The sequence below is a fragment of the Aethina tumida genome, chromosome 3 (genome assembly GCF_024364675.1).
Source record: "Aethina tumida isolate Nest 87 chromosome 3, icAetTumi1.1, whole genome shotgun sequence".
NCBI classification, from domain to species: Eukaryota; Metazoa; Arthropoda; class Insecta; order Coleoptera; family Nitidulidae; genus Aethina; species Aethina tumida.
Window position 1 is genome coordinate 28,391,540 of NC_065437.1, and position 20,205 is coordinate 28,411,744.

General features: G+C 29.4%; 1 protein-coding gene across 3 annotated transcripts in view; it reads right to left on the reverse strand.

Annotated features, from left to right (window-relative positions):
* The window catches only part of LOC109596638 (monocarboxylate transporter 12), a 108,828-nt gene that overhangs the window by 53,594 nt on the left and 35,029 nt on the right, over window positions 1-20,205 (reverse strand). The window contains exons 2-3 of one of the 3 annotated variants that reach the window (XM_049964362.1): window positions 5,379-5,702; window positions 4,917-5,091 (exon numbers count right to left, since the gene is read on the reverse strand). The exons of 1 other annotated variant lie outside the window; for it this stretch is intronic. In XM_049964362.1, the coding sequence (XP_049820319.1) occupies window positions 4,917-5,091; window positions 5,379-5,468 (265 nt within the window). In that variant the 5' untranslated portion in view covers window positions 5,469-5,702. Of the gene's footprint in view, window positions 1-4,916; window positions 5,092-5,378; window positions 5,707-20,205 lie in introns of all 3 variants that reach the window. One more of the 3 variants, XM_020012212.2, reaches the window with a different exon arrangement.

Here is a 20,205-nt window from a genome sequence, read left to right on the forward strand (position 1 = left end):
ATAATTTACTGGATCCATTAACTTTTCTAAAATCAGAAAACCCCTAAAAACATTCATATTGCCTTTTTACTTAACAATTAGCCTTTTCCCGTTGGGAACTGATGAGAATAGGAATGGAAAAGAAATTAATTAATGATTAAATCGAAACCTTGTTAATTCATCATTAGTTGGTTGGTTTTTTATAATAAAACGTCTAGTTAATAGTACCTTAACAATTCCGAAACAAAAACCATTACCTTAGGTAATTTACGTTGCGGAATAGGCATTCATGAATTTTTCCTGGAGCCATATTCCAATATAATGGGCATTAAAACCGATCCATTAAAATAATTGACATTTGATGCATGTTGGTATTTATTGCATAATTAGTTTAAAGTGTATACGACGTCAATATGTCGTAAATATAAATTGTAACTCTAATCTCGGACCTATTGTATCTTAAAGTTGAATCAATTAAAAAAAGCAAAGGAAACATCAGTGGTATGTGGAATTTATTAAAAGAATTGACTTGATTGACAAGTAAGACGTGGTCTTGTGTTTTAACAAGTTGACATTCTCAACTAATAACATCAAATTAGTCAGGTAACATTGGTTTGACAAAAAAAACTCAACTTCTTAACGAATACTTAGTTAGAATTGCCCCCTCATGTGAAATTAATATTAAAAAAGACATTTTCTTTAACGATTACTGTCCATTATGGCTCTCTTCGACGACATAAATTCATCTAACAATGTAGAAATACCTAGTGATTTAAATAGGATACAAGTACTCACATGTGTTGTATCAGTGATTAGCGAACGGAAAAATATTTTAAATTATTGTGTGCTGAAACACCTGTACTCATAATTAAAGTTACACATGTACGACCATAATTATCGTATGATCAGATATTCACATAACTAGTTGTAATGATTATTTATTCATAAGTGGTACTGAGATGAAATAAATAATTAATACATGTTCAATTTTTTAATGTTGAGATAATACCCTCTGTATTTTATTGAAACGTTTGTGTTATGAAAGTTTTCATTGATATTTACCACTCACTCTTTGCAGCAACTCACGTCCTGCTCAAATCGGTTATTGATTATATCTTTTTTCACACACTGTGCGTCAGGAAGTCCGACTAATAAATCACTATCAAAGGACTATTAAGATTAAATTACGATTTTTTGTTTGGTATCGATTTTCGAATTAAATATTACATAAACTGCTGGAGTCGGCTTTGGATCCAGATATATTACCATACTTTTTTGCAGGATGTATATGGAAATAATGTCATTGATTATTTATGTTTCTGGATGTCTGAAAAAGTTTGAATTTCAATTCTAACATAAAATATTGTTGACGCTAGTTGATAAATAGCGGCATTTATATTCTTACCAGTGTAATTGAGGGACTCAATTAACGTGTAATCAATACATCAGACTTGGTAAACAATTTCTTTTGAGTTATTTAACCAAACCAATTTAATAAATGTTTTTCAGTATCGCTCATTTAAATATTTTAGATTAGTTGTCGCTTAGAGTGTCAGTTTTCTGCATTTAATTAAACAAGTGTCAGGTAGGGTCACAATGTTTATAGATTAATCATGTCGATGAATATATCAGGACTTAATTCATACGATATTTCTGTCCTCTGGTCTGCCCCATCCACTTATCTGCATCTCGAGATATTCAAATGAACCCGGCAAACAGACTATTGATAATATATTTTAAAATATTTGGCAGGAATGAAGTCGGATGATGTTACCCTCGAGACCACTTTATACTGTAAACACGATAGCTACATGTATCTTAAATTAAATGCTACAATCTCTGTAATGGTCCCACTCTACTCAATTTTTACATAAACTTATCCTAAAGATTTTTTTTGTTTAATAAAATTTAGTCAGTGCATCTTTACAGTTATTTGACACTTAGCATACTGGTTTTAATTAAAATACTGACATGAAAGAAAGAAACAAAAACCAAATACCAATCAGATCTGGTGTGACTTATTGTTAAAGATAGAGAAAAAATGAAAGAAACAAACAGTGATACATTACGTGCAGAAACCCATCTATCCTATATTATTGGCCTAAACCTCAACTTGGCAATATCCTATAATAAACGGCCTGTGGACAAAACGGGGGACTTGACCTATTTTAATCCGGAGTGCTCTGAATAAATGTGCTTTAATTAAATATGCGGAATGTGCTGTCCAAACTCATTAAATTTTTAATAAAAACAAATATTGGGTTAAAGACACACGGAACCAGAATAATTGTTTCAGACGTAAAATTCATATTAAATCGGGTTATTTACTGCGAAACATCCGCTGGTGGAATAAACGAAATAAACATATTTCGGATAAGAATAGCGTTGTCTAAGACAGCAAAATTTTGCCGGATCTCCCGCCATGTATAACTTGTAGATAATTTATCAGACGAATGTTGTGTCATCCGCAGTTCTGATTTAATAAATCTTTTATTATTCATCTTTCTTCCCCAACTTATTTTTTATTTGGAGAGCATTGTTAATTGTTAAATTTTATTGTATTTGTATAATTTAATAATCAATAAACCTAATTGTAGTGAAACTAAAATAGACAAACATTGTTATATTAAAATCGAAATAATTGAAAATGTCAATTTGTAAAATAATTTTTTTAAAAAGTTATAAAAATGGATGAATGATGAAAACTAATTTTATTTGCAACCTGCCAGTTATTAACGTCATTCATGATCTGCATCAGATAATGAGACTATTATTAAATTGATCTAATGTATCTGACATTTGCGAGCTTAAAAACATATTAACAATTGAAAAAAAACTATCACTCTGCTTTATAATTAAATTGATTATTATAATAAAGATAAATGACCATATAAACTTCGTCAAAATTAACGAATAATTTGACAAAGGACGACATTATTATACATATAATTTTATTTAATTTTGAAAATTTGTAAAATTATGGATGTTGTTTCATTCTTAGTTCAGAGTGATTTACTCACGTGTTCTTACAATCTTACATGTGTTTCAAGCTTTATTTGTTCTTTTTGTATGAAACAAATTGACAATAAATGAAAAATTGTGCTTTATCTGAACCTGATTATACTACTGCCACTATTCTTTATGAATAAGGCTAGATACAAGCTCAGCTGTCTTAGCTATTCAATCTGAACCAGTCAACAATCTCTAGAATATTGAAATGATTTACTAAAACAGATAACAATACAAGAAGAGCAGGTTAAGGTGAAAGACAAACTATGATTAATATCTTTTTCACGTATACGATTATTGAGGTAAATTGAATTTGTGAAACGCCATAAATTTAGAATAAGTAAAGAAATTAGGAAAAGATGATATCAGACCAAGAAGGGCACCCACCGATCTCTTGGTCTTCAGGGAGTACCGGAAGCAACATATCGTATGGATTAACGAAGATTGGTGATTTCTAAGTCTTTTTCTTGGATCATATATAAAATAAGATATACAGAAGGGTAACAGAAAGATACCCAGAGTGTAATATTGTTGATACAGTGAATTATGGAAATTATGGTGAATTGGGGTGGTATAAATGTGAATGTAGTGGAAAGAGTAGAAAAAGAATAATCTTATGTTGACCCAAGATAATGTCAAACTGCACTTAGCCAAAGGAGGTCATCAGTATTTTCAAGAAATTGCAATAATGGTTTGACCAGTTCAGACGTTAATCCCATTGAGCATATATGGGACCAAATTCTCAAAATAATTTGTTACATTTTTTCAAGATTGGTCCAAATTTGAAATGAAATCACTCAAAATTTTAGTTACTTTAGTAGCTTTTTAGAAATGAATTATTTTTTAATAAAATCAACATCTTTATGTAAGATAATAAATAATCTATATTTACAAGGAAAAATAATATGTAACTTCTTTTCATAATAAAACTGCAGACAATTTATAAAATTATCCGTTAATTTTGACGTGCTGTATATATTCCATTGAGTAATGTCCTCATTATTCAACTGGGTCATAAAGAACACTCATTCTGAGTGTATGTATTATTGGTTATTTATAAATAGAGGTGTAATAATTTCATGTGTGAACCATACATAAAAAAATCTTACTTAAAATTGGACACTGAACCATATGTTGTAATTTCAGTATAAAAACCGGAATATAAATATCCGATAACGGCTTAGTCAAAAAGTGTGGTGTATGTGATTTTACGATTTTCTATGCAAATCGATTCCTGTTTTATGTAAATTCAGCACGGCCTTTAACACATGGGCGCTAGACATCTACATTTTTAACTTTCATCCACCACAGTAAAGATTATATCCACTGCAATCACCACAGGAATGTGTTGTTCATGTACCAGTTGAGCACATAACATGAAACACATAAATAACAACTGCTGGCCAGGACGTCGTTTGCAGACCATCCAGTTTATTACGCCGGAGACAAACGCTTATTTTGAAGATACAATTGGAATAACTACCTACCCCAACATTACTTATGTAGTGCGAATTGGAATGGACACACGACAGCTGCTTTGTATTATATGCCGTGTACGGCCAGAACCATGCACGTCCGTAATTGTAAACATTAACATCGCTTTTTGTTTTGTAATAGGAAATTGTAATTAGAGTTAAAGTTGAATACCGTTGTTTTAATTTTATGTCACTGCAAGGAAATTTAATTAGAAATTCGCTAGACTTTTTGTCGGTTTTTCTAAATACGTGTACAAATTAATTTGTAACACTTTTTAATACAAACTACATGTCACATTATTTTTATCACCACATTGAAAGTGTACATCCTCCATCTTCCAACCAATTTAATTAATATTTCACCTATCATCATCTATAACATAAACTACAAGGCTTTGAGATAAGAGAACTGATCATCTTGGGTAAATGTAGTGGGATAAAGACACTGCTCACCTGCTGGATAAACCGGATGCACGTGGAACTTGAAGGCGGCAGGAGCTACGAGCTGGGAGCAAGACATTTGAAATCCGTGGTTGATGATGTGCACCAATACTGCACAAACGGCAACCACCCACCCCCAACCGCCCTCCGGATAATAATGTCTGCACAGCAGTCGCCTGGCTTGGATCTGCGGACGACACAGTTCACGGTGATTTTATGACGCCAAAATTATCGCCCGGTTTCAATTGTGTGGAGAATTGTTACTACGTTCGGGCCACCGGTGACTGTTTTGCCTTATCTCTGTGTTGGCTTGACTTGTTTTGCCAGTTGGTTAAATGGCGCTGTTCGGATTACGTCGAATGTATTCCACCATGTGTCGGGTGGTAAAGATAAACTTCCGCAAAACAATTTTAATGGGGGCATCTCCACACAACGTCACCGAGATGCGAGCGGCAAAAAAACACGTCGACTTACCTGCGTTTTGGCGGCATTCTGCCTGGCATCCTCGACGGGAGCCGCACCGGACAGAAGCGGCCAGCTTTGGGCACGCGATAGCGAAGACATGGTGCCCTAGGCGTCTCCCAGCCCATCAAGGATCTGACGTGTGCGTCCGCATCTCGCGACCGCTTCGCCACTCCAATTCTCCTCGAGGAAACGACACTCTCATCACATCGCACTTTTTTGGAAGATCGTCCGTTTGCCGGGCGCTACCCTAGCGTCGTTTCCTTCCATCCATTTAATCCTGTGTTTAATTGTGCAGTTCGCGGGTCAGCAGGATTGATGCGTTTTATTTTCGGTCTGGCTAAAATTTAGATCGTCTCCTTCAAATATTTACGACGGCATCACGTTTTTCTGATGTATTTTTCGTAATTTCTTTTAGGAACTGGTCGAAGTCGGAACATTTTCGCGTGTACGGAGTGGAGAAATAAAATTTAATAACTTTCGTCAACCACATTAAACTGTGAATTTACTTAATGTGGTATAAATTGACCCAACTCCGTGAAATAAATAAAAGAGGCCGATAAAACTGTACCGTTCAAACGAAGTTTGTTGACCACCTGTAATTTGAGGCATTTTATATTGCCTGCATTCTGATACAAGCTTGCAACCAGTACCTTTATGGCGTTTTTACAGCAGCTCAACTTCGTTTGCATTTAAGTGTTAAATAAATAATAAAATTAATGGTTAATAAGGCTTCTATAATTTACAGCTTTTACGGTTTTAAACTTTCTTAACTGCTCTGGCAGATTATTAAACCACCGAAATTTTACAATCTCCGTACCTTCACGGATGACAAATATGGTAATGTTTTAATTTTAACTGTATATTCTTGAGTACTAACAATGTATCCTTTTTTCTTTTTTAAATTTCTCGCCTGTAATAGATTCTGAATTAATTTGGCAAGGTACCCGGCTAATAATTAATGATGATATCTCCGTATAATTAATTGTGATCACAAGAAGCTGAAATAATGAATAAATAACGTGGCTGAGCATAATTTATTGACATGACGTGCATGCGGAATACCACATAAAAGAAGTAATCCCAACACAAGGTGTACCCTTTTAGTATCCGATTGCAAGTCATTCGGTTCATAAATGATTTTTGATTAACAGATAATTAAAATTTTCACAGTCTATTTATGGACACAGATTATACTCACACCAATGAAATACTTTTATGTATAAACTGTTATGGTAAAATTGCATTCATAATTGTTGTTTACTGATTGATTTAGTTATCTACTATTACCATCACAGTTGTTGTCCAAATAAATTTAAAAACGTTTGGCATTATTGCAGTAAAGTGGTCTTGAAATGTTATTAGGTACCGGATGAAGTAATTGATGTTTTTGTTCATGAACTATTATTATACTTTTTAATGCTATTTCTAACTGTTTTATTTTTTTTAGGAAATGGTCCAGCAAATTTGCTTTATCACTTCAAAAATCAGTTTAGAGCAACATTCACTACGTATTCAGAGAAGATGCTGTAAGTAACGAAATCTTGCTTTCATTGATTTAAAAATGGCAATGAATGTGTTGAAGATGAACAACTTCAAGGTAGTCCTGAAACCTGTAATTAAGTAATATCTCGTACAAATCGCCGTTCAATAGACCAGTCATGCTATGAATGAACCATTAGAAAGAGACTTCATGCAATCAATTTCATTAATAAGTTGAACTAATATATTAAACATAAATTAAATGGGAACAACAAAATTTGATATTATATAATTGTCAATTCTCTCTTTGCATGCAACGTAAATGAATCTTTTATTGATCATTTACTACAATTTTGGCTGAAGAAATTAAGCTGGTATAGTAAACTAAATTACATTGTTTATGAAAAACTTCTTCTTCGATTTTTTTAATCAATAGAAAACGCATTCTGTTTCATCTGAACGATGAGTTGAAGTTGGTATGGTAAAGTGGAGTTACATACTGACTACCTACAAAGGTTAACAATCAATGCAATTGTTAACAGACCATAAAATGACAAAATTTATGAAAAACTTTTTCTTATACCTTCTCTAATTAATAGAAAAAACATTTCCTTCTTCTGAACGATGAGTTGAAGTTGGTATGGTAAATTGGGACTGGAAGTTTACATATTAACTACTTACAAAGAGGTCAAATAATCAATGCAACTGTTTACTGTTTCTAAAATGACCAAGTTTATGAATAATTTCTTCCTCAACCTTCTTTAGTCAATAGAAAAGGCATTCTATTTATTCTGAACTATGAATTGAATCTAGTATGCTTACATATAATATTCACATATTCGCTACCTACACAGAGGCCAAACAATTAATTCAACTATTTACTGATCTTAAGACGACCAGGATTATGAAAAACTTCTTCGACCTCCTTTAGTCAATAGAAAAGACATTCGTTTCTTCTGAACAATGAGTTGAAGTTGGTATGATAAATTGAGGCTGAATATTTATATATTGACTACCTACAAAGAAGCCAAACAATCAGTGCAACAGTTTATTGATCCCAAAATGACCATGTTTATGAAAAATTTGTTTTTCGATCTTCTTTAGTCAATGGAATATGCATTTCTTTCTTCTGAACAATGAGTTAAACCTGGTGTGGTAAATTAGGGCTAGAAATTTACACACTGACTAGCTACCAAGACCCAAACAATTAATGAAACTATTTACTGATCCATGTTTATGAAAAACTTTTTCTTCGACCATCTTTTGTCACCAGAAAAGACAACTCAAAAATATATGTCGCATTAGACACTTAAAGGAAGCTCCAAGTATTTCTCTGTATGGCTATTATTTATTTTTGCAATTGTGCAAATTTCTTACTTAATAAACAGTTTAATTTTGAAGAAGAAATCAAAACTGAGTTTTTAAAACCCAGAATGTTTTTCTGGTGGCATGAATTGGCTTGTGGAATGTTGATACAAAAAATTATTGAACATAAAGTTGAATATTTTGTTGATTAAAAACCATTTCAAAGGAAGTTATGTTATTTTAAAGTTAAACGATAAAAACGTAAATTACTTCTTCCGGTACCCAATATTATTTTGTTTTATGAAGGCATTTAAAGTGTTATCTGTCAGTCACTACAACATATTTCCAGATTTATTTTAATGATTTGATACCGAGACTCCAAATTAGCCGAAATTATCTGTCGTAAATTCCTTTTTAAAAGAGATTCTACAGATATTTCGACCGATAGCCGAACTTAAAACACGGTGTCATAAAAAATACGATAACATCGGCCGCATTATGGCATAAATCGAATACAATTTAAAATTAGCGAAATTTATTGCCTCCATAATGCGATCCCTAAAAACTGAAACATTTCGCATTTCACGGGCAAGTAAAATTTTCAGCAATAACATAATTTGAAAGTCTATTCAAAATTATTAATTATGAGCTTGTGATAAACATAGAATTAAATTATTACATAAAATGAACATTCAGGAAGCCTGCTGCACCTTAATGCGTTATTTCGGTTGGTAAAACAAGTAGATAATTTAAATTTATGGCGGACTTTATGCCATTAAAATACTTATAAGTAATAATTTCATAAATCGCAATGTGTATGTTTAACATTTACTTATATCTGTACGCATTTAATGTAATAGGATTATCGGTTATGCGCAGCACATAAATTTAGATTAAAACCGCATATAAATTTTTTCATCAACTAAATTGTACAGTCTTAACATTATTTTTTACGACTTCAGTAAATACAGTATCGCATACTCACATTCAACTAAACCGTAATTATAATTAAGTTCCGCTTAAATTTATGTTAAACAGTTAAAATAACACATACGAACAAATTATCTGGTTCTAAAATCGTGTTTTACGAACGTATTCTATATCTAACAGCAGATCTCTCGTTAAATTAAGTCAAACATTTCAACTGATATCATCACATACGTTTTCCTCTAAGAATTCAATTTAGAGAAAATACGAAATCCACACATTGCAAGTAGATTTAGCAGAATAAAATACGCTATTTATATATTTGTTTTCAATAAAACCTTTCGCTGAGAGCGCGTCCATTGGAAATGCAACTTTCGAATTCGATACCGTCTGCAAGATCAAATTTACATGTTGTAAACTGTTTGTTTCATCTTCTGCAAATCGAAAAGTTTATATTTACTGTAATTTTCAATGAAAATATGACTGCTTTTATTATTTTATTACGGCACTTCAAATAAGTTACGAATAATCTGAAGGAGTTTTAGAAGTTTCGATTTATGAATTTTCTGAATATGTAATGGATGTTATTCGGTAATTTGTTTACCAGTTTACCTGATTTACTGACTTGCGAGCGTCATATGTAATGGCAAACAATAATTTATTTGTGATCTCAATTGTGATTTATTGATACTTAGTAGTCAATATAAAATGTATATATCACAAAGTAACAAACATATGGGGTATTCAAAACCTGACTATTTTACTATTTATTAAATATGTTATTGTACTATTTTTCATACTTTTTAAATTAAATTTTCTCAACTTGTTTTATATTACTTAATAGTAAAATTAATATATATTTTTTATTTATTATTTACTGAATAATATAAAGATGAACAATGTCAAGGTTGTCCTGAAACATGCACTAACGAAACAATTAAGCAATGTCTCGTGCAACGTGTTTGGGAATTAGTAATGAATTTCATGAAAATTAAATTCTACATAAATGAAGTAGGGATAAAAAAATAGACATTTAAAAATTGCCAATTCCCCCTTGCACGTAACGCAAATGAGATTTTTATTGATTGATTGATAATGACATGAGTAAAACTTAATCTAATAAGACTTTGATTACTGTAAGGTGGGCTGGGGTTAGGATTTTACATATTCCAAAACCATATACCAAAAAATTATACTACTCTAAATCCTTGAAAAACTTAACCAAAGGTGAGTTTCTTTAGTCAACAGAATAGTTATACTTAGTTAGGATTTATATTTATAAGACCACATTACAGCCTTAAATGATGTTGAAAGGGGTAAATAAAAATTTTCTCTGATTTATATATAGTCCAGATATTTCTCCATTTATTTGATTTAAGTTAAAAATGTTTGTTTTATTTGATTTAAAATTAAAAAACAATTAAATAATAAATATAAATTGCTTTAGATAAAAAGTAATTGTTTTATTTGGTCTAAAATTTAGAAAATAATATTAAATAACCAATTTAATATTGCATACTAATTGATTTAAATTAAATATATTTGTTTTATTTGTTTTAAAATTAAAAAAAAACAATTAACTTTTAAGTATAAATTGATTTAAATTAAAAATATTTGTTTTATTTGTTTAAAAATTATATAACCAATTAAATAATAAATATAAATTGATTTATATTAAAAATAATGATTTTATATAGATTGAAATTAAAAAAAAACAATTAAATATTAAATATAAATTTATTTAAATCAAAAATAATAGTTTTATTTGATTTAAAATTAAAAAAAAAAACAATTAAATATTAATTATAAATTGACTTGAAAAACAATTGTTTTATTTAATTTAAAATTTAAAAAACATTTCAATATTAAGTATAAGTTGATTTACATTAAAAATTTATTTTATTTAAAATTAATCAATTTCAAGATAAGTATAAATTGGTTTAAGTTAAAAATGTTTGTTTTATGTAATTTAAAATTAAAAAAATAATATAAGATAATCAATTTAAAATATTGAATACAAACTGATTTAAATTAAAAATAGTTGTTTTATTTGATTAAAAATTAAATAACCAATTAAATAATAAATATAAATGGATTTAAATTAAAAATAATTATTTATATAGATTAAAATTAAAAAAAAAAAATAATTAATTATTAAATATAAATATATTTAAATTAAAAATAATGGTTTTAAATATTAATTATAAATTGATTTAAATTAAAACAATTGTTTTTAAATTAAAAACAATTAAATATTAATTATAAATTGACTTGAAAAACAATTGTTTTATTTAATTTAAAATTTAAAAAACATTTCAATATTAAGTATAAATTCATTTCGTTAAAATTTATTTTAATTAAAATTAACCAATTAATAAATTGGTTTAAGTTAAAAATATTTGTCTTATTTAATTTAAAATTCAAAAAAAAAAAAAATATTAGATAACCAATTTTAATATAGAATACAAATTGATTTAAATTAAAAATATTTGTTTTATTTGATTAAAAATTGAATAATCAATTAAATAATAAATATAAATTGAATGAATTTCAATGAAATTGAATTAACAATAATGATTTTATATAGATTAAAATTAAAAAAACAATTAAATATTAAATTTAAATTGATTTAAATTAAATTTAAATATAAATTTATTTATATTAAAAACAATGGTTTTATTTTATTTAAAATTAAATAACCAATTTAATATAAATTGATTTAAATTTAAAATTAAAAAAAAACAATTAAATATTAAAAATAAATTAATTTAAATTAAAAATGTTAGTTTTATTTTATTTAAAATTGATACCTTCTTACCTCATTAACATTAGATTTTAGTTTTTCAAATTAAGATTGTACTTAAACTACAGTTATGAGTGAACGATTGTCCTTATGGAAATTTAATTCATTAAATAGTGCAGAGGTATTAATATAGTTTCAGTAGAATAAAAAAGAGCTGAAGAAATTTTAACTTTATTTTATTTAATTGTTATCTTCGAAGTTAAAAATGGTTCTGAAATTTACGTTTCTAACGAAATTTTATTTCATAAGTTTAAAAAAATTAATACCTCTTCAAATTCAAAAATCTCACAGAATTTGCTCATATTAAATAAAAGTGAAAAAATAAAAGATATGTTAATTAAAAATTCGTATTCATTTGCAAGAATTGAGAAAACGGATATCGGGCGTATCTAGCAGGACGTTTTCCATGATGCAGTTATCATACGCAAATTTATTCGATAATAAAATTACTTTACTTTCGAAATGAACGTGTTCATAACTAAGGATTTATATCTAATATATCGACGGGTGGCAAGATTTAATTAGGCATATTAAGTTTGCAATCATGATCCATTTCTGGAATTCCACAAATGACCGCAAGAGTAAATAATCGACCGGTTTATTTTCAGTTATTTTCACTGCTCTGAATGGTACAACACTGATAGATATTAATAGTTCGATTACAGAAACTATTTCATTGAAAAATTTCATTTACAACCATAATAGGCGTTTGTTGTTGCACAATTCGATTAAATCTAAATCCGAACGCACATAACCATCATTTACCTTTATAATTGTGGTTATAAGGGGCCTTTAACAATTTATATTTCTCTCCTTGAAGTATTGGTAACAAAAAAACAACGTTTAGAATAAAATATAAAAGTAAAATCGTAAAAGAAGACATGTGCATGTGAAGTTCACATAGATCTGCTTGTCATTATTTACATTCAAAGTGTTTGTATGTGTTCTTTGAACATGAATAAACGTTTCTCGACATTAAAACATTACCAGTAACTTATACTAAATGTCACCCATATTTACAGATCTTACAAATCACTGTTTAATTACAGGAAACGGGGGAATTTACACTCATAACCGGACATGTGGCTTTTATGTGTTCATGTGAATGGATTTGAAAAAATGAGATAATAACTAGGTATGCGTGCAAAAATATTTTTTTAATTGTTCAATAAATCAGTGTAATTAATTTATAAAAAAAACATTTAATGGGCAACGCGCAAAGTGCATTTGCGATTTAACTACTCTGTATTCATTTAGAGCTTCGGCATGAACATCAAATCTAAATTAAACACCATAGCTTTAATTAACTTTATGAGAAAGGTTTTTATTGTCGACAACAAAGTCTGAAGAGTTTGTCAAAATATGATCATAATTCGGCTTTAACATTTCAGTTTTTTGGATGAATTTGAAATGTTCAGAAATACGGAATACAAAACACACTTGTGAACATAATTATAGCAGCTTATTAAAATATATTAAAAATATTATATTTAAAAATTGTGTGCTTTTATAATTTTCTATGGATGAAATTACAGCAAATTTTTCCTGTATGGTCTTTCATTGTTCTCTATGAATTTAAATTTAACTGGATATTTCGAATGTTAAAAAACTATCCAACCTTATGGTCAACTGAAATTAAAGCCAGTCTGAAGAAATGGAACGAACGTACTTAAATTTGTTCAAGAAGAGTGAGAATGTGGTTAGAGGGGATGGTCAGATTGACTCCAGATCTGCAAAAAATGCCTTGGTTTTTACTAAAAATGTAAATTTGCAATTTTGACTTAGGATCACATCCACTGGTTCACAGAACAATACGGAGATTAGTCTTTAGAGACGGGTAAAACTTTAATTTATAAAAAAATGATGGTTCTGATTACGTAAAACATCCTATAGGGACAAACCTACACAAAAACATCCATAGTGAAACATGGTGGCGGTTCAATTATGGTATGGGGATGCTTCAATTCTTCTGATATAGGTCCTTTTAGACTGATTTATGTACAAGAATATATTAAACAACAAATTGCTTCCATATATTGAAGAAATAATGCTTAATAAATGTGTTTTCATATAAAATGATCCCAAACAAAAATCCAAAATAATGACAATTTGGTAAAAGCATTGATATTTTGTCTTGCCTATTCCAATTTCCCGATGTCACTCCTATAGAAAACATAGGGGATCATGTTTATAACTAAATTCGACATAAAAAATTTAAATGTAATATATAGCAATTTAAATTTGAAGGAATATAGACTGTGTATTTGGAAAATGGTTGAACCTATGCCACAGTGATGGGCCAAAATTATAAAACAAAAATGATATTATACACAGTGTTATGTTAAATTAAATAACTCAGAATTAATCATTAAAAAAACTCTTTCAAAATTAAATACATGCCAAGCTCAAAATATATGTAACATTTTATAGAATAAGTTAGTTTGTTATAGTAGTTTTTATATTACGTATAAAACAACAATAGTATATTATTATTATTTTAACATTTTTTGCTCATGTAAGTCTGTTTTGTCTTTGTTTTGACGATAACAGTGAATTTTCTTTTTCCTATGGAGATACAAAGTGTTTTTTATTTTTTTTTTCAGAATATTTCCAGTTTGACCATTATGCCTAATTATACACCAGAGTGTTAATTTAGGAATATTAAGTTCACCTGCCACTAACTCACGAATTTTGAAACTTGCTGCTATATCATTTTGTTCAATTAACGCAGCGATTGATCTAATCATATAGCAGTGACATTTCTTTTCACATTACTTCGTAGTCCATTAGTAAATTTTGTGTATTTTACTTTTTTATTACAGTTTCTTGACACTGTCCCAATATTTAGTTGTCACACAAAATGAAACATATTTTTCTTAATAAATGATAACGGAATAAATATTTTGTGTATTGTGATTTTGATTGATAATACTTATTGAAAACTAACTAATTAAATAGGAATAATTTTTTGAAAAACACTTAGGAAAAAATAAAACGTGAAACACTTAAAATATCCAACATATATATCTGTCTCAATATATAGTTGTTAGGGCTCGTATAATAATGACCAGTACTGTACATCCGTAATTTTCAACGTTCCTACAATGACAATGCTGCTCAACCATTTGTATGTGGCATCTCAAAATGATGGTGATGTAGCTAATCTTAATGCGTTCCCTGACATATTTCTAGGCAACGAGAATCTGTCAAAGGATACGCATTAATGAGAAATTAATGACTGGTAAATATAACCAGAATAAAGGTCTGAAGGGTGGGCGTTGAAAGGCTGAGGGATTTGCAAAGTTTGTTTTAATTACAAGTTTCTTGGTTTTAATTTGTGTAAACAACCTTTCACCAAGCTAAAAATTGTTGGTCCGCGTCCGTTAACGGGCACATAAATATTTCTGACGATGCTTTAACGATGCAAATTTTTTCATTGTCAAGGAAATATCGATTGGACGAAGGAAAACATTTTCGAATGGTCATAATAGACGTCTGTTCGATACTTCATTAAAACAAGTCGTAAAGTTTATATACGTCTTTTAATTAAAAGTTATTTATGTGACATTTTTATGGACTTCATTATTCCGAAATAGAACAAACAAGATTTCATGAATAAAAGCGCGACTGCAAAATATTTACATTTTACATGATTCATTTATTTGACGTTGTAAAGATCTTTTTGAAAAAATCGGGGGATGTTCGAGATGGAACGTGTCGGGTATTGATGATAAATTACTCGTAGAATCTGACGTGAAATTCATTAAAAACATATTAGCGACGAAGTTGTTAATTACTGCAAATAGTCTCCGTAATTCACATTCTCGCTTAATAAAATACATCATTTATTTCTTTGATGTTTAATATATTTTATTAATATCAAAGCGTTTCATCCGCATGTCTCCCTCGCCATTAATCAACAACTTGTCTGGATTTAACAAAATCCATCGAAACATTATTTATAGTTCCATTTTATTCCAATAATACAATTTCTCGATGCTTCACTTTCGATTATATTAGTCATGTATTCGATTAAACAACTTGGCATATTTTCAATGTTTTGACGAAAGCCTCCAACGTTTTGCATGTAGTTGATAGTGCCATTTAATACTGAACTTGTCAAGAACATCGGAAATAGATTGAGACGTCACATATGTTTAGTAAGTAAATGTAGTCTACAAACTATTCATGCAGCATTATCCGGTCATCTAGGACGTGCTTCAAGTCCGAAGATGTTAAATCAATTTCTGACACATAAATTACGCGATCTAAGAATTCAATAAGTTTAAATGTGGATATGTTTATGTCCATATGGATAACCTTACTAAAGACATGACAATAAAAATGGCAATAAATTAAATTGTTCTTGCGTTTTTCTACCGTAAAGGCCCTACAAATCTACAACATACTACCAACGTTTTACCATATACGGTAACTATTACGTTATGTACTTAGTTGCTGATATACATCGCGGAATCCTATTTAATCTTTAATAATATGTAATGATAAACATATTTTTTCAATGCAGCTACGTTTGAGCATAGGTTCAATAAATCTTTGGGAGCACGATTCTATTTATAGATAGCCTCTGTAAATTATTATTGTCATGGTTTCTTCCATATGCGGTGTGTATCTTCGTTAATCGCCGGTAAAAACGGAGCAATCAAATTCTTGCAACGGTTGAGTTTAGATAAAGCTGAAGAAGTTGTACTTTGCACAAGAATCCGAACCGATAATTAAAGTGGTATTTGTACTTAAATAGGTTATTTATCTCAAATAAAGCTTTAAATGCAGCGGATAAGAAAACTTTTCTCGTTCGCGATCCGCCTGCAAAAATTGTCCGAACACGTTCATTTGTATGTGTTGAAACAGATGTGGAACATATTAGTTAAACAAATAAAGCTCGTATATCTATGTTTCTTTAACCGCCGAAGGTGCAGCGTAACCGGACTGTTAAACGATTACAGAAATACAGAAATGAACACGGAACTTGGGTAAATAGACCGAATTGTGTGCGCTAATGAATTGAGTTTGAGCATCAATTTAATTAATCCACCATCGGCACACGAATGTTTATTGTAATAAAGGTAATAATTTTCGATTTATTTACCTAATCGAATTGATTAATGTTGTGTGTTGGAGGCCGGCGTACTTCACGGCAAAATTACTGTTTATGTTTGCATGTAAACAGCCTGAACATCTGTTTAAATTTTTCATTTGTTTATTTTAACATTCTACAATGATTTTGCTTTATAGAAACACACAAAAAATGTGTAAAACCAACTGTTTTTGCCTTGTTTTCCGGACAACCTGTATAAGAGCCGAAATGATTCGACGAGTTGTTTACGAATCAATAAAATGTTTACGAGTACAATAAGCTTATCGCCTTTAAATCAATAATGATAAAAGTTATTAAGTAACAAATAAAAGATTTGGTATTTTTAACTGCTGCAATATTCTTTTATGACTTGTATGGCATATTAATTTTTCCAAAGCTGCAATAAAATATTAACGACGCAAGCTCTTAAAATGTTGAGGGATTTATAATTACACATTGATTTTGACCGTTTGCCATTTTTATACCACTCGATATTTAACTGTCGTACGGTCACATAATATTAAGTATAAAATAATTGGACGGGGCAAATGAAATATTGCCATCCACGATTACAGATTTAAAAGTAGGGTACAAAATGCGTTCAATCATTGTCGTTTACAACCCTACAGGAATAAATTTGTGTTTTAAACGTGGTGCTCTGATACTATTCAAGGAAAACAAAAGCAAAAATTTATTGGTGGATTGATCTGACAAAACATAAAATGATATAAATTAAAGTGTAAATGAAAGTGGTCAAAATTCATTGTATACAGAGTGAATCAGAAATAGATGCATTAATTTTAGGGAGTGATTCTACTTCTTATTTAGAGTCTTTTGAATCTCATATTGCCTTATCTAAAAATTATTTGTTTTGGAGATATTTGATTTTTATTGTGATTTTCGTCAATAATTATGTTTTTAAAAATTTCTTGAAAATAAATATATTTAAACATTTTTTTTTTGTAGTTAATATAAAAACGTTACAGAACTTCAATATAATACTTTTAAATAAAATGATATTTTACAACTTTAGAAGACTTCTTAAGTTGATCATGATTTTTTTTATAAATTGTTTAATAAACTTCTATGATTGATGCATAATATATATATATACATATATATATATATATATATATATATATATATATATATATATATATATATACGGGTTTTAGCATTAATTTATTGAAATTAAATTTATAAGTGACAAAAAAGGCATAGACATTGATGATCAGGCTTCTTGTTTGGAATTTTGTAGATTAACAAGTCTAAATTTGATAAAAGCACATGACAATTCACATAACATACGACAAAAAAATTTCCAAAGAAAATTTGGTGTAAATGTGTGAATGAATTGTGAATGAACATAATGTCAGAACTTGGATCCTGTTCCTTTGGAAAATCATTGTACGACGGTTTCTAGATCAGAGGTTTTCAAGTCGTTGGATTGGTACATTGGGCCAATATTACGGCCACCAAGAAGCCCTGATTTACCACCGTTAGATCTCTATATGAAGGGGCACATGAAAAGTTCTATAATTTTTTTTGGAGAAAACAATTATAGCATGGCATATTTCAATGCGTATAATAACAACTAACAACAACAACTATTTTCGAGAAATTTTGTAAAACATTCTTGCACATGATTGTTCACCAAAATCACAAAAAGAACAAATATTTCCAAATTAATAATTTTTGGATAAGGCAATATGGAATTCAAAAAATTCTAAACAACATGTAAAATCACCCCCTAAAATTAATGCATCTACTTCTGAGTCACCCTGTGTAGACCATTTTTGTGTTAAAAATTAGACGCAGTGTAAATGAGCCTTTTATTGTTTGTAGACAAATGAGTCAAAGCTGTTTTAGCTTGGTGGAACAGTTTAATTTTGATTACTGTATGATGTTAATTATATATTGAAGTTCTACCTCATTCACCATAAAGTTCAGATATTTTATTTGACTATTATTTATATTTCTCATTGCCTAATTTTTTATATAATAAACGGTTTAATTCTGAAGGGCACATCAACATTGAATAAATTTACTTGTAGAATGTTAGAAAAAAAAAAGATTACATCGGTGATTATTTTACTGAATAAACGTTATTTTAAAGAAATTTATAGAGGATATAAGTAAAGTCTCGAGAAAAATTGTTATTTTTTTAATGTATTGGTTTGAACGACCGCTTGAAACAAACAGAAATTATTGTTATTGATTTCTTTTGTGACCTCTTTAATTGCTTATTTGACGTTTGAAAACTCCTTGCATAAAAGACTAGAAAGTGATCAAGATCGTGGCGATAAAATTGTTCGTAATTAAATTTATTCTATACCTGGAATTTGATACATTTAACATTCGACGATGCAATGATTAATTCATAATACTGATTACTGAACAGAAACGTACTTTCTTTTGACGCTTACAGATGATTTATGTGGTGTGTGTTTAGTGAAACCATTATGTCGTGTTTAATCATTTCATTTAGTAATTATTAATGTCTGTCTAATATTTACAGCCGACATTTATGAAATCTAGTTTTGTATGTGATATCTGTATTTGACACCTATTAGAACTGCTTTAAACATACGCAAATGAATGATTAAATTTAATGTTTACGATTGCACACAACATCCATTAGTAACTAATGTATAATCGTTAAGGAATTTAATTTTTGTTCCGAGAGTTTAATAAGTTTACCCGAATAAAACCAACAATTTATAACTCGTTATCGTTCCCAACTCCTGAATTCACTTTCGTTCGTATTGAACTTGAAAATTGACAAATATTATTTCAGCCCTAAAGCGTCCATTTTAATATTTGGAGAGAGTAATTAGACAATTTTCTTTAGGTTTGTTTTTGAACTTACTGCCGACGTAATTGAATGTCGGCGAGTGGTGGAAAATTTTATCGTCAAAGAAAAAGACAGATTATACAGATGGCGATTATCGGCTTTTTAATCTTATCACGTCAAACGCACAGCCTACAAGGAATATTGAGGCCGATAGCTTCCTAACATTCTACTATTTTACTCTTCGGCATGTCAATGGGGAATGTGTAACAACTCCCATGTGAACCGGCAAAAAATAGACTTCTCTCCCTTTCTTTTGCTTCTCTAAAAGCCCGATCTGAAATTGTAACACAAGCCGCAAGTTTGTAATAGTCTTAAGGAAATGGCAAATTGAATGTTTTCCTTTGGAATAGATTTTTTCATTAGTTTGAAC